The 12,244-nt window shown below is 49.2% G+C and overlaps 3 protein-coding genes across 3 annotated transcripts; 1 reads left to right on the forward strand and 2 right to left on the reverse strand.

The window, feature by feature from the left end:
• Positions 1-1,003: 1,003 nt before the first annotated feature.
• LOC139248188 (histone H2B 1.2-like) lies at positions 1,004-1,381 on the forward strand. Its single transcript, XM_070871926.1, has one exon. It carries the CDS (start codon positions 1,004-1,006, stop codon positions 1,379-1,381), a length of 378 nt encoding a protein of 125 aa, XP_070728027.1.
• A 3,445-nt stretch (positions 1,382-4,826) lies between these two features.
• Positions 4,827-5,126, reverse strand: LOC139248244 (histone H4-like; the record flags this gene model as incomplete). The annotated part of the gene is made up of 1 exon (XM_070871995.1): positions 4,827-5,126. A coding segment is annotated over exon 1 (300 nt), but the record flags the coding sequence as incomplete, so codon positions are not given.
• A 2,081-nt stretch (positions 5,127-7,207) lies between these two features.
• On the reverse strand, positions 7,208-8,063 carry LOC139248229 (histone H1-like). Its single transcript, XM_070871974.1, has one exon. The coding sequence runs from the start codon at positions 8,038-8,040 to the stop codon at positions 7,354-7,356; it is 687 nt and encodes a 228-aa protein (XP_070728075.1). The 5' UTR covers positions 8,041-8,063; the 3' UTR covers positions 7,208-7,353.
• Between the last annotated feature and the right edge of the window lie 4,181 nt (positions 8,064-12,244).

Genomic DNA, 12,244 nt, shown 5'->3' on the forward strand with positions numbered 1-12,244 from the left:
ATCTGTGAAAGGGCTGGTGACTTTCTGAAGAAACTGATCTATTGATCACAATCTTATCAGCTGTGCTTCAGTTGGTAGCACCCTCACTTCTGAGTCAGAAGGTTGTGGGTTCAAGTCCCATTCCAGGGACTTGAGCACAAAAATCTAATCTGACATGCCAGTGCAGTGCTGAGGGACTGCTGCACTGTCGGAGGTGCCATCTGTAGGAAGAGACGTTAAACTGAGGCCCGTCGCTCTCTCAGGTGGATGTAATAGATACCACGGCCACTATTTTGAAGAATAGCAGGTCAGTTATCCCCGGTGTCCTGGCCAATACTTATCCCTCGATCAATACAACACAACAGATTATCCGGTCATTATCACATTGCTGTTTATGGGAGCTTGCTGTGCGTGAAATTTCTGCCGCCGTTCCTACATTACTACAGTGTCTACACTTCAAAAAGCACTTCATTGGCTGCGAAGCACGTTCAGAAGTCCGATGGTCGTGAAAGGAGCGATATAAATCCAGGTCACTATTTCTCTACTTGATATTAAATCCCTACGGTTGATAAACTGGGAGTTTCCTGACCAGAAGTCACCCTCAGTCAATCTCGGTTATAAACCGGTCAATGTCTGTTGAACATGTAAAAATCTAGATCGACAAACAGAGCAGCGAGTTTGCTGTTCAGCTTATTGAATATATACTAAAAGATTTATGAACCTTGCTCATAAGATTTTTGCCTGAAAGCAGAACAGAAACACATAAAGAACAGAGTGTAAATCAGGAGGTGTTGCAACACATGACCTCATTCAAGAATGTTAGATTGTGGCGAGCACAAATCTGATTGGTCTCTTTAAACATCGAATCAGAGTGATACAGAACAATGGTTTTGACAAGCCAATCACAACCATCGCCTTCGCCCATCCCTCATTAGCATAGGGCTGTGGGCGGAGTGTGGGGCTGCTGGTATAATACGGGCTCGGAGCAGAGTTTCCCCAAATCTGCGCCTGACTGAACGAGACGATGGCTGACGAAAAGAGAACAGGTCCCGCCAAGAAAGGCGCCAAAAAAATAGTTAAGAAAACCCCAGCAAAGAGCGGTAAGAGGCGCAGAAGGTCGAGGAAGGAGAGTTACGCCATCTACATCTACAAAGTGATGAAGCAGGTTCACCCCGACACCGGCATCTCCTCCAAGGCCATGGGCATCATGAACTCGTTTGTGAACGATATTTTCGAGCGCATCGCGGGTGAGGCTTCCCGCCTGGCCCATTACAACAAGCGCCGCACCATCAGTTCCCGGGAAATCCAGACCGCCGTGCGCCTGCTGCTGCCCGGGGAGCTGGCCAAGCACGCCGTGTCGGAAGGGACAAAGGCGGTGACCAAGTACACCAGCTCCAAGTGAGACTGCACGTTTCCCTGAGATCAAACCTTAAACACAACGGCTCTTTTAAGAGCCACCCACAACCTCTCTGAAAGAGCTGCACAAACGCATCTCCCTTTACACTCCCGTTTACTGTAATTATTTCCTGTACAAGTATATTTGAGAACTTTTACACTTCCAGCTATAGATTTAGTTTTGAATTTTCATATCAATTTCACTGTCCGGTTCAACCTTAGCATCGTTGGAATTTTCCGCCAACTACAAACACAGTACCTGGTCGATGTTTCCCTTTGCTCTCAGACCCGTTCATTTACACCGCCTGCCGAATTAAGAGCTTGTTTAGGGGCTGAGACTCAGATTTCAATCACACATTCTCTCTCGCAAGCCCTTTTCAAGTTTATTTTTCAATTCCTGTTGCGGGTCAGTCCGTTTATTAAGCCGACACTCCCCGCAGTGTAACAACCCAGAATGGGAGTTCTTAGAGACCAGAACCGGGGCAGTTTGAACACTCTGTCCCTCTTCTCTTTTCACAGAAGGACTCCCAGTTCTGGGCTCACTCCCGCCTTTGCAGGGGATCGATCGATAATCTGTGAAACCCAACCTTTACAAAGATTGAGTTGGAATGTGTCCCGTTGCAGAATCGGTGGGGATTGATTCCGCCCATTAGACCGTTTGAAATAGTACCCGAATTTAATCCTGATTGTAACAGCCTGGAACTTGCAAGGGGAATATGGAATAAGACAAAATTAATTAAAACGTGTTGGGAAATCTTTGAATAATGGTGAATTTATACTAACATCATCCGCTATATCAAAATTTCTTGGCGGGGTTTTTGAATTAAAAATCGTTATTCTGACTGATGGAGACAGTCATTTCCGCCCTACTTTCATTGGTGGGCTAAACAGACTGTGATTGGTCAACTGAAAAGACCAATGAAATTCACCACCGAGCGACCAATCACAAATTCGCTCGCTGCATTCCTTCAGAAGGTACAAGAAAGGCAGATGTGGGAGGAGTTTCTCATTCTTTCTCTGAACGTGTGGATTGTGGAAATGTCTGGGAGAGGAAAAACCGGCGGTAAAGTTCGGGCCAAGGCCAAGTCTCGCTCCTCCCGGGCCGGACTGCAGTTCCCTGTGGGCCGTGTTCACAGGCTCCTGCGAAAGGGTAACTACGCTGAGCGTGTGGGTGCCGGAGCCCCGGTCTACATGGCTGCTGTGCTCGAGTATCTGACCGCTGAAATCCTGGAGCTGGCCGGCAACGCGGCCCGCGACAACAAGAAGACCCGCATCATCCCCAGACACCTGCAGCTGGCCATCCGCAACGACGAGGAGCTCAACAAGCTACTGGGAAAGGTGACCATCGCTCAGGGTGGAGTGCTGCCTAATATCCAGGCTGTGCTGCTGCCCAAGAAAACCGCCAATGCGCCCAAGAGCAAGTAAAGAGGACAGGATTTAATGTAATAACCCAAAGGCTCTTTTCAGAGCCACCCACACTATCTGTGAAAGGGCTGCTTTCTGTTCTGTGGAACACAATTGTCCCTGATCTAATTTTATACAAAATAGACAGAAACTGAACGTGAGACCGCTAGTCATTGAACATGTTGGGACAGCCGAATATGAACCGGATGATAAGAGCCGAGTACAAAGGAATGAGCGGTTGGTGGGCTCACTGACTTTTATAGGGCAATAATTCCACAGGGAGAAATATATACATTCTGAACACATTGATCCATGAGGACTTTTACCCTTTTTTTAAAAATTTGCGTACATAAAGGATGGAATTCCAGCTCATGGCTAATTTAAAATATTACAAATAGTATCCGACCTGTGCCCGCGTGAAGAGCTGGGTTAAAGGTGATATACAGATTACAGACAGCTCGTCCCCTCTCTGGAATCTATCCCGGTATGTGCAGTGGGATCAATTCACTATCAGATCTCCCACTTATAGTTAGCGACCCACATTGGGCGGGTGTAGTCGGTATACTGGGCATGTGACTCGCATCGATACCTGGATCAAAGCCGCACTGTCAGATATTCACCGCCTGCACTGCATAAAGCCCCAATTATAGTAACACTACAAGACGTGCACGATGTGTACACAGGCCAGTTTGCGTGGAGACGGTCGCAGTTCTTTCTATTGCTGATTAGGTGGCTCTGAAAAGAGCCGTTGTTGCACTTGGTGCGAAAGCTTGGAGCCCGGGCAGGGAGAGTCTAGGCCCGCTCCCCGCGGATGCGGCGGGCCAGCTGGATGTCTTTGGGCATGATGGTGACTCGCTTGGCGTGGATGGCGCACAGGTTGGTGTCCTCAAAGAGCCCCACCAGGTAAGCCTCGCTGGCCTCCTGCAGGGCCATGACGGCCGAACTCTGGAAGCGCAGGTCGGTCTTGAAATCCTGAGCGATCTCCCGTACCAGGCGCTGGAAGGGCAGCTTGCGGATCAGCAGCTCGGTGGATTTCTGGTAGCGGCGGATCTCCCTCAGAGCCACGGTGCCGGGTCTGTAGCGATGAGGCTTCTTCACTCCGCCCGTGGCCGGAGCGCTCTTCCGGGCAGCTTTGGTCGCCAGCTGTTTGCGAGGAGCTTTCCCTCCAGTCGATTTGCGCGCTGTCTGCTTGGTCCTGGCCATCTTCTGAACGGATCTCAGCACAATCTGGGACACATGGACTGGGAATGGTCCTTTTAAAGTGTCTGTCAGGGTCCGCCCCTGGGCTGTGATTGGTCACAGCCCGACCGCCAATCATGTTTCAACCAATCACCGAGAGCGAAAGGGAAGGGCGGGGATTACTGGGCCATGATTGACTGAAATGAAACTGACAGTTCGTCAATTTCAAACAGCCCGCCAATTTCAGAGTCTCAACGAACAGAGATTAAAGAAACTCTAATTTCCCGCCAGCAATTTAAGAATCCGGCTCTTTATAACCTCGATGGTGCCCCATTATAAATCACCAATCCCATTCTCTTTAACATTCCGGTTTTAATTCTGTCCCATTCCCTGATGGGTCTGTACCGGGCGGGAATAATTCCCCGGTCACTGCATCCTGTAAACACAAAGTCCCGCATCCATCCCGCCAGTGCCGTCCCGTTTCACCGATTCTCACACAAAGCTCACAACATAACAGAATTATCTGTGAGGGGAGACTGTGTATCCCCGCCCGCTCATTGTGACCGGTACACCCGGAGTTTCTGATCTCATATAAAAATATCGTTCTCAAATATTTAATAATCTCATATTCCTGTAGTGACTGCACTCCAAAATTACTTCATTGGCTTTGAGAAGTCCGATGGCCGTGTAAGGCGCTATATATATCCAAGTGTTTCTTTCCTTTGATTAAATAGCTGAAATAATTTCCCAACCAAACTGTCCACACTGCCATCCCCAGGTCACTGCTCTCTCTGTGAGGCGGTGGGTGGCTCTTAAAAGAGCCTTTGTGTTGTGCTGGGTGGAAAGGGTGGAGTTGTTCAGCCGCCGAATCCATAGAGAGTGCGGCCCTGCCGTTTGAGAGCGTACACCACATCCATGGCAGTGGCCGTCTTGCGCTTGGCGTGCTCGGTGTAGGTGACGGCGTCCCTGATGACATTCTCCAGGAAAACCTTCAGCACCCCGCGGGTCTCCTCGTAGATCAGGCCCGAGATCCGCTTGACACCGCCACGGCGAGCCAGGCGGCGGATGGTGGGTTTGGTGATGCCCTGGATGTTATCACGGAGCACTTTACGGTGCCGCTTGGCTCCGCCTTTGCCCAGTCCTTTGCCTCCTTTACCTCGTCCAGACATTTTTTTTATTTCAAAATATACTTTATTCATATAAAAAATTGCACTATACATTGGAAAGCAGTTCAGTACATTTGGATGCGGTCAGCAATTCCATACAATGCATTTGGATGCTGACGGCAGTTCCGTTCAATACATTTGCTTGCTTTACATTACAAGGTACAATTGAGTGCAATCCGTAATACAGTCATCAAGTTACGTTACATGTGGCACTTTAGGTACACAGAATGATTGAGGGTACAGTTACAATTCTTTACAACATACATTACTAAAGAGAACTTGCATTATACATGGCACTACGTAGGTGTTTTCAGATCATGGTGCTCTATGTATACAGAAAGTTTACAAGTACAGCCCGAGGGGAGTTTTATACTGATTTCAGCCCCTGAGTTTATCTTGGCGGAAGGGCTTTAAACTGTGGCTCTTCCCCACGTGCCTTTGCAGCGACTGTACCAATTTTTAGTGCGTCCCTCAGTCCGTACTCCTGGATCCTGGAGTGCGCTAGTCTGCAACACATAGACGTGGACATCTCCTTGCTCTAGAAGACCAGCAAATTTCGGTAAGATCAAAGTGCGTCTTTCACCGAGTTGATGACCCTCCAGCAGCAGATAATGTCTGTTCGGTGTGTGTCGCTGGGAACAGTCCATCTGTGTTACAGAACTGCTTGGGATGAACCTCGACAGCAACCACTGCATCTCTTTCCAGACCTGCCTTGCAAAGGCGCAATGCTGAAGGACATGGGTGACAGTTTCGTCCGTCCCGCAGCTGACTCAGAGGCACCATGCAGTGCTGCTGAGACGCCGGCTGTGCATGAAGGATCTGACGGGTAGGGCCCTCCTCACCGCCAACCAAGCTACATCTTGGTGCTTGTGTGAAAGCTCCGGTGATGAGACGTTCTGCCAAACGAGTTCGACAGTCTGCTCGGGGAACCACCCGACAGGGTCCACCCACTCCTTCTTTCATAGGGTGTCCAGGACCTTATGTGCTGACCACTGCTTTATGGCCATGTGGTCAAAGGGTTTTTTTCTGAAAATCTTTTCCACGGGCCAGGTGGACAGGCATGGTCCAACTGGTGGGGGCATTTCGCAGCAACATGGCCAGACCCATCCTTCGGGAACAGGTAGAACCTGAGCACGTAGTAACACTTGGTGTTTGCGTACCGGGGGTTCATGCACAGCTTGATGCAGCCGCAGAGGGCCACTTCGGAACATCCTTTCTTCCACTGTCCAGAGACTTTACATCGTGTCTCTGCGGACAGTCTATTTTGGACATCCAGACAAAGTTGAAGACAGCCCGGGTGACTACCGCGGCACAGGAGCGTGAGATGGGCCAGACCTGCGCTACGTACAACACTGAGAGCACTTTACTCCTGGTTACCAGGTTCTTTCCTGCAATGGAGAGGGAGTGCTGCTCCCACAATCCTATCTCGTCCAGACATGATGATTCTTCACTCAAACTGTTCCTGAATGAGGAACCAACTGCTCCTGGCTTCTTTGTTACAGGACTGGCCCCGACCTGACTGAGAAAGCGCAGAGTGAGAGAGGCGGGAAGTGGAAGAGACAGAGTGAGAGGTTAAACAGAGAGCGCGGCAGGGGAGGAGACAGAATCAAGATTGAGAGACAGAGCAGAGCGCGGCCTCTGATCTTCCAGCTTTCTGCAACCGCCAATTTCAAATTGTTTTCTCCACAATACAACCGATACACAGCGCTCTGCACAAACCCTTACAGACTCGGAATTCATATTCAAGGCTTCCAGGGACCAGAAGCTTTTAAATAAGGTCCCGGTACAATTAACAATCAGAAATATTCCCGCCTATATAGTCCGTTCCCTGTCAATCTCAGACCTTATTCCATCTCCTCTCAGACCGGTTCAGCACTTTACAAACACCTTATTCCAGCTGATTTGGAGAATCTGGTGTTTGGGGTTTGAGTTGTGAGGCGGGGTATCGCCGCCAGTCCCACTGTCTCAGAGACTCTTCCCCCTGAATCTGTGAAATGACAAGTGACCAGGAACTGAGACTGGAGCCGGACTCAAACCCCAGTTACAGTGAGGCCCGGGCCGGACATCCCATTCTCTGTGTTTTATTGTGGGCACTGGGGGAGGGGTGGGTGCAGACACTGGGGGAGGGGTGGGTTCAGGCACTGGGGGAGGCGATCAGCTCTTTTCTGAGAAGCGTGGGTGGCTCTGAGAAGAGCCTTTGGGTTTAAACGTTTCGAAGTTGCCTTTTTATTTACTTTTTGTGCGCTGCTTTCTTGGCCTTTGTTGATTTGGGCGCGGCCTTCAGCCTCGGATTCTCCACCTTTTTGGCCGCCTTCACTTTCTTGGGGCTCTTGGGCTTCTTCGCCGCCGCCTTCTTCCCAGCCGGCCCTTTCGCTGTCTTTTTTGCAGTCTTTTTTGCAGTTGGCGCCTTCTTGGTGCTCGTTTTCTTGGCTGCTGCTTTCTTTGCTGGAGATTTCTTGGCTGCTGCTTTCTTTGCTGGAGATTTTTTGGCTGCTGCTTTCTTTGCTGGAGATTTCTTGGCTGCTGCTTTCTTTGCTGGAGATTTCTTGGCTGCTGGCTTCTTCACCTTCTTTCCCACTTTCCCCTGGGGATCTGTATTAGCGATTTTGAAGGAGCCCGAGGCGCCCGTGCCCTTGATCTGCTTCAGGGAGCCATTCATTACATTCTTCTTGATACTGAACCTGATCTGGAAGCCGCGCTTCTCCACATCGACGCCTTTGGCCGCCAGAGCCTTCTTTATCGCGGCCAGGGACATTCCCCTTCGATCCTTGCCATCGGCCACAACCTTGAGGATCTGGTCGCCCAACTTGGGACCGGCTGGCCCGGAGCGGGGAGCCGCCTTCTTCTTCTTGCTCGGAGCCTTAATTTGAGCGACGGCGGCAGGAGGAGCCGTTTCGGCGGCTGCAGTATCAGTCATGTCCGCGACTCTGGAAAATCTCTCTGACAGTCAGAGCTGGGTCAGAAATGAAACGAGAGGCGGCGACACAGAGCAACTTAAAGGCAGCGAGCGGACGGGGAGGAGACATCCTGCTGTCAGCTCCCGGCCCCTCCAGCCTCTCTGTGTTTCTCTCTCCTCACTAACTCTCCGATTCCAATTCAACTCGGGCCCTCCACATTCCCAGTCTGGCCTCTTTCTGTCCCGAAGACCGGGATGTTTGCTGCCGAGAAAGTTCCATCCGAATTGAAGGCAGCAATTTCGATTTTAACCCGTTTCATTGCTGCACTGGTCGCGCTCTCTCAGCCGATCGCAGATATTTTCTCTGTCTTTTGACTGAAATTTGAAACCAAATCAAACTTTCTGATTCATTCCCACTTCAGGCCTGAGCAGGGCAGCAGGGCGATCCTGTGACAGGGAAATCTTTGAATTTTACACAAGAGGGACTCTGAAATCCGGCGATGAGAGCGGACACACAAACACAGTGACATTAGTCTAACCCGCCCGCCCCTTTAACACACTCTCGCTCACACAATGTTGAAATCTGCACATTCACAGCACTTTCTGGGAATGAGAAATCTGTTCCCAGCACAGGTTTTCCTCTCCACTCGGATTTGCTGCCGATTCTCGGGTCAGTTGCAGTTTCACAGCTCGGTAATTGTTAAACACTCTTGAGGCCGGCGCTCCTCACAGTGTATGTTCCCAGATTCAGAGGCAGGAGCCAATCATAGCTGTGGTTGGCTTAACCCATATCTGCTTTTAAGTTGTTATTGTTCAAATGCAGAAATATGTTTGACTAACATGAAAATACAAATTATGAGCTCACCGCCCCTGCAGCCTTTCTTTGTCTCTCTCCTCCGAAATTGAGCGACATATAACAGTAACTGGTGTCCTGTCAATCCCATACTCAACACCCAGAGATGGCTATCAGAGAGAGCGACAGAGAGACAGACACAGTTTCAATCTTAAACTCCTGAACTGTGTCTCCATATTACGCTCAATAATAGTATCACACATTAATGTACAGCACCAGCGGAAAAGACACAGAGACAGATACAGTATCAGTTTTACACTTTGTACCAGATAGATAGATTTTTAACCAATAAGGGAATTAAGGGTTACGGGGAGCGGGCGGGTAAGTGGAGCTGAGTCCACGGCCAGATCAGCCATGATCTTGTTGAATGACGGAGCAGGCTCGAGGAGCTCGATGGCCTACTCCTGTTCCTAATTCTTATGTTCTTATGTTTCCATAATACGCTCAGTAACAGTGCCACACCTTCACGTATTGCACCAGAGAGAGAAACAGAGACATTATCCGTCTTGCACTTCCAACAGTGTTTCCACATCACGCTAAATAACAGTATCCCGCCTTCACAACCAGTACAAGAGAGAGCGGATAGCAACAGAGAGGCAGAGTGAGGGGAGAGAGCTGAGCGAGAGACAGAAGCGTGCGAAGTAGGGCGGTGAGGCACAGAAAGACATGCACAGTATCAGTTCCAGACTGACCTGTGAAGTCCCGTTTTATTCTGGAGAGACAGAAGATGCAGTCTCCTCTCTCACTGATATTGTACCAGAGACAGACACGTTATGAATCCCACACTGCGGGACAGTGTCAGAGAGTGAGAGAAACAGTGTCTCACATTTGTCACTCGCTTGTCTGTTGTACTATCTGCAATCTTGCCGTTCAGGGCCACAAGAACATAACAAATCAGAGCAGGAGTAGGCCATTTGGTCCCTCGAGCCTGCTCTGCCATTCAAAAAGATCATGGCTGATCTGATCATGGACTCAGCTCCACTTCCCTGCCCGCTCCGCGAGTCAATCAGTTATGAGCCAGAAGACTTTCGAGAGGCTGTGGAGCGACGAAGCACAGCGACCCAAGCTGATCCCGATTCAGGAAAAGCTGCATACCTACACCAAGGAACTGACACCAGTTATTGGTAGTGCGGACATAAGAGTATCCCATGAGGGAGCAGTGCACGATTTACCACTGTGGATTATTTCAGGTGATGGGCCAACGCTGCTTGGCAGGAGGTAGATGGGGGAAGATTCGATGGAACTGGGAAGACCGCAGCGTACCTTCTCCTGCGAATGAGGCCTCACATTCTCAAAGACTGAGCAAACCCCCACTTTTAGCTGAACCAGACATCGAAGTGCAGATCCATTTGTAGATCCCCAAGGCATAGGCCGCTCATCACAACCATGAGGAAGAAAAGTTCAACCGAGCAGGGGTACAGATGTACCCACCACCCAAAGTAGACGGCCACTTCACGATGATGGAAGAGTCGACCATGCGGAGTGGGACTCCGGCCGAAACAATTCGAATGCATCTTCCCGACGACAGAGGCAAAATACCCGGGGAGGAAGATCACTGAAGTTGCATGTTCAGCCATGAACTCATTGAATGGCGGTGCAGGCTAGAAGGGCTGAATGGCCTACTCCTGCACCTATTTTCTATGTTTCTATGTTTCTATAACCCTTTTGTTCCTCTGTATACTTGTATTTACTCTGTACAGCCACCAGAGGGCTCATCCCCTGGAGTCCCAAGGATCCCATAATCCTTCCCGACGACAGAGGCAAAATACCCAGGGAGGAAGATCACTTAAGTTGCATGTTCAGCCATGAACTCATTGAATGGCGGTGCAGGCTAGAAGGGCTGAATGGCCTACTCCTGCACCTATTTTCTATGTTTCTATGTTTCTATAACCCTTTTGTTCCTCTGTATACTTGTATTTACTCTGTACAGCCACCAGAGGGCTTAAGGAGGTGGCCTTGGAAATAGCGGATGCATTGACAGTCATTTTCCAGCATTCCATAGACTCTGGATCAGTTCCTATCGAGTGGAGGGTAGCCAATGTAACCCCACTTTTTAAAAAAAAAAAGGAGGGAGCGAGAAAACAGAGAATTATAGATCGGTCAGCCTGACATCGGTAGTGGGTAAAATGATGGAATCAATTATTAAGGATGTCATAGCAGCGTATTTGGAAAGAGGTGACATGATAGGTACAAGTCAGCATGGATTTGTGAAAGGGAAATCATGCTTGACAAATCTTCTGGAATTTTTTGAGGATGTTTCCAGTAGAGTGGACAAGGGAGAACCAGTTGATGTGGTGTATTTTGACTTTCAGAAGGCTTTCGACAAGGTCCCACACAAGAGATTAATGTGCAAAGTTAAAGCACATGGGATTGGGGGTAGTGTGCTGACATGGATTGAGAACTGGTTGTCAGACAGGAAGCAAAGAGTAGGAGTAAATGGGTACTTTTCAAAATGGCAGGCAGTGACTAGTGGGGTACCGCAAGGTTCTGTGCTGGGGCCCCAGCTGTTTACATTGTACATTAATGATTTAGACGAGGGGATTAAATGTAGTATCTCCAAATTTGCGGATGACACTAAATTGGGTGGCAGTGTGAGCTGTGAGGAGGATGCTATGAGGCTGCAGAGTGACTTGGATAGGTTAGGTGAGTGGGCAAATGCATGGCAGATGAAGTATAATGTGGATAAATGTGAGGTTATCCACTTTGGTGGTAAAAACAGAGAGACAGACTATTATCTGAATGGTGACAGATTAGGAAAAGGGGAGGTGCAACGAGACCTGGGTGTCATGGTACATCAGTCATTGAAGGTACAGCAGGCGGTTAAGAAAGCAAATGGCATGTTGGCCTTCATAGCGAGGGGATTTGAGTACAGGGGCAGGGAGGTGTTGCTACAGTTGTACAGGGCCTTGGTGAGGCCACACCTGGAGTATTGTGTACAGTTTTGGTCTCCTAACTTGGGGAAGGAGATTTTTGCTATTGAGGGAGTGCAGCGAAGGTTCACCAGACTGTTTCCCGGGATGGTGGGACTGACATATCAAGAAAGACTGGATCAACTGGGCTTGTATTCACTGGAGTTCAGAAGAATGAGAGGGGATCTCATAGAAACGTATAAAATTCTGACGGGACTGGACAGGTTAGATGCAGGAAGAATGTTCCCAATGTTGGGGAAGTCCAGAACCAGGGGTCACAGTCTAAGGATAAGGGGTAAGCCATTTAGGACTGAGATGAGGAGAAACTTCTTCACCCAGAGAGTGGTGAACCTGTGGAATTCTCTACCACAGAAAGTTGTTGAGGCCAATTCACTAAATATATTCAAAAAGGAGTTAGATGTAGTCCTTACTACTAGGGGGATCAAGGGGTATGGCGAGAAAG

Source organism: Pristiophorus japonicus, unplaced genomic scaffold (assembly GCF_044704955.1).
Source record: "Pristiophorus japonicus isolate sPriJap1 unplaced genomic scaffold, sPriJap1.hap1 HAP1_SCAFFOLD_29, whole genome shotgun sequence".
NCBI lineage: Eukaryota > Metazoa > Chordata > Chondrichthyes > Pristiophoridae > Pristiophorus > Pristiophorus japonicus.

Excerpts from the sequence above, each read along its gene's own strand:
- LOC139248229 (XM_070871974.1), bottom strand. The coding sequence starts at position 8,040 with ATGACTGATACTGCAGCCGCCGAAACGGCTCCTCCTGCCGCCGTCGCT.
- LOC139248188 (XM_070871926.1), top strand. The coding sequence starts at position 1,004 with ATGGCTGACGAAAAGAGAACAGGTCCCGCCAAGAAAGGCGCCAAAAAA.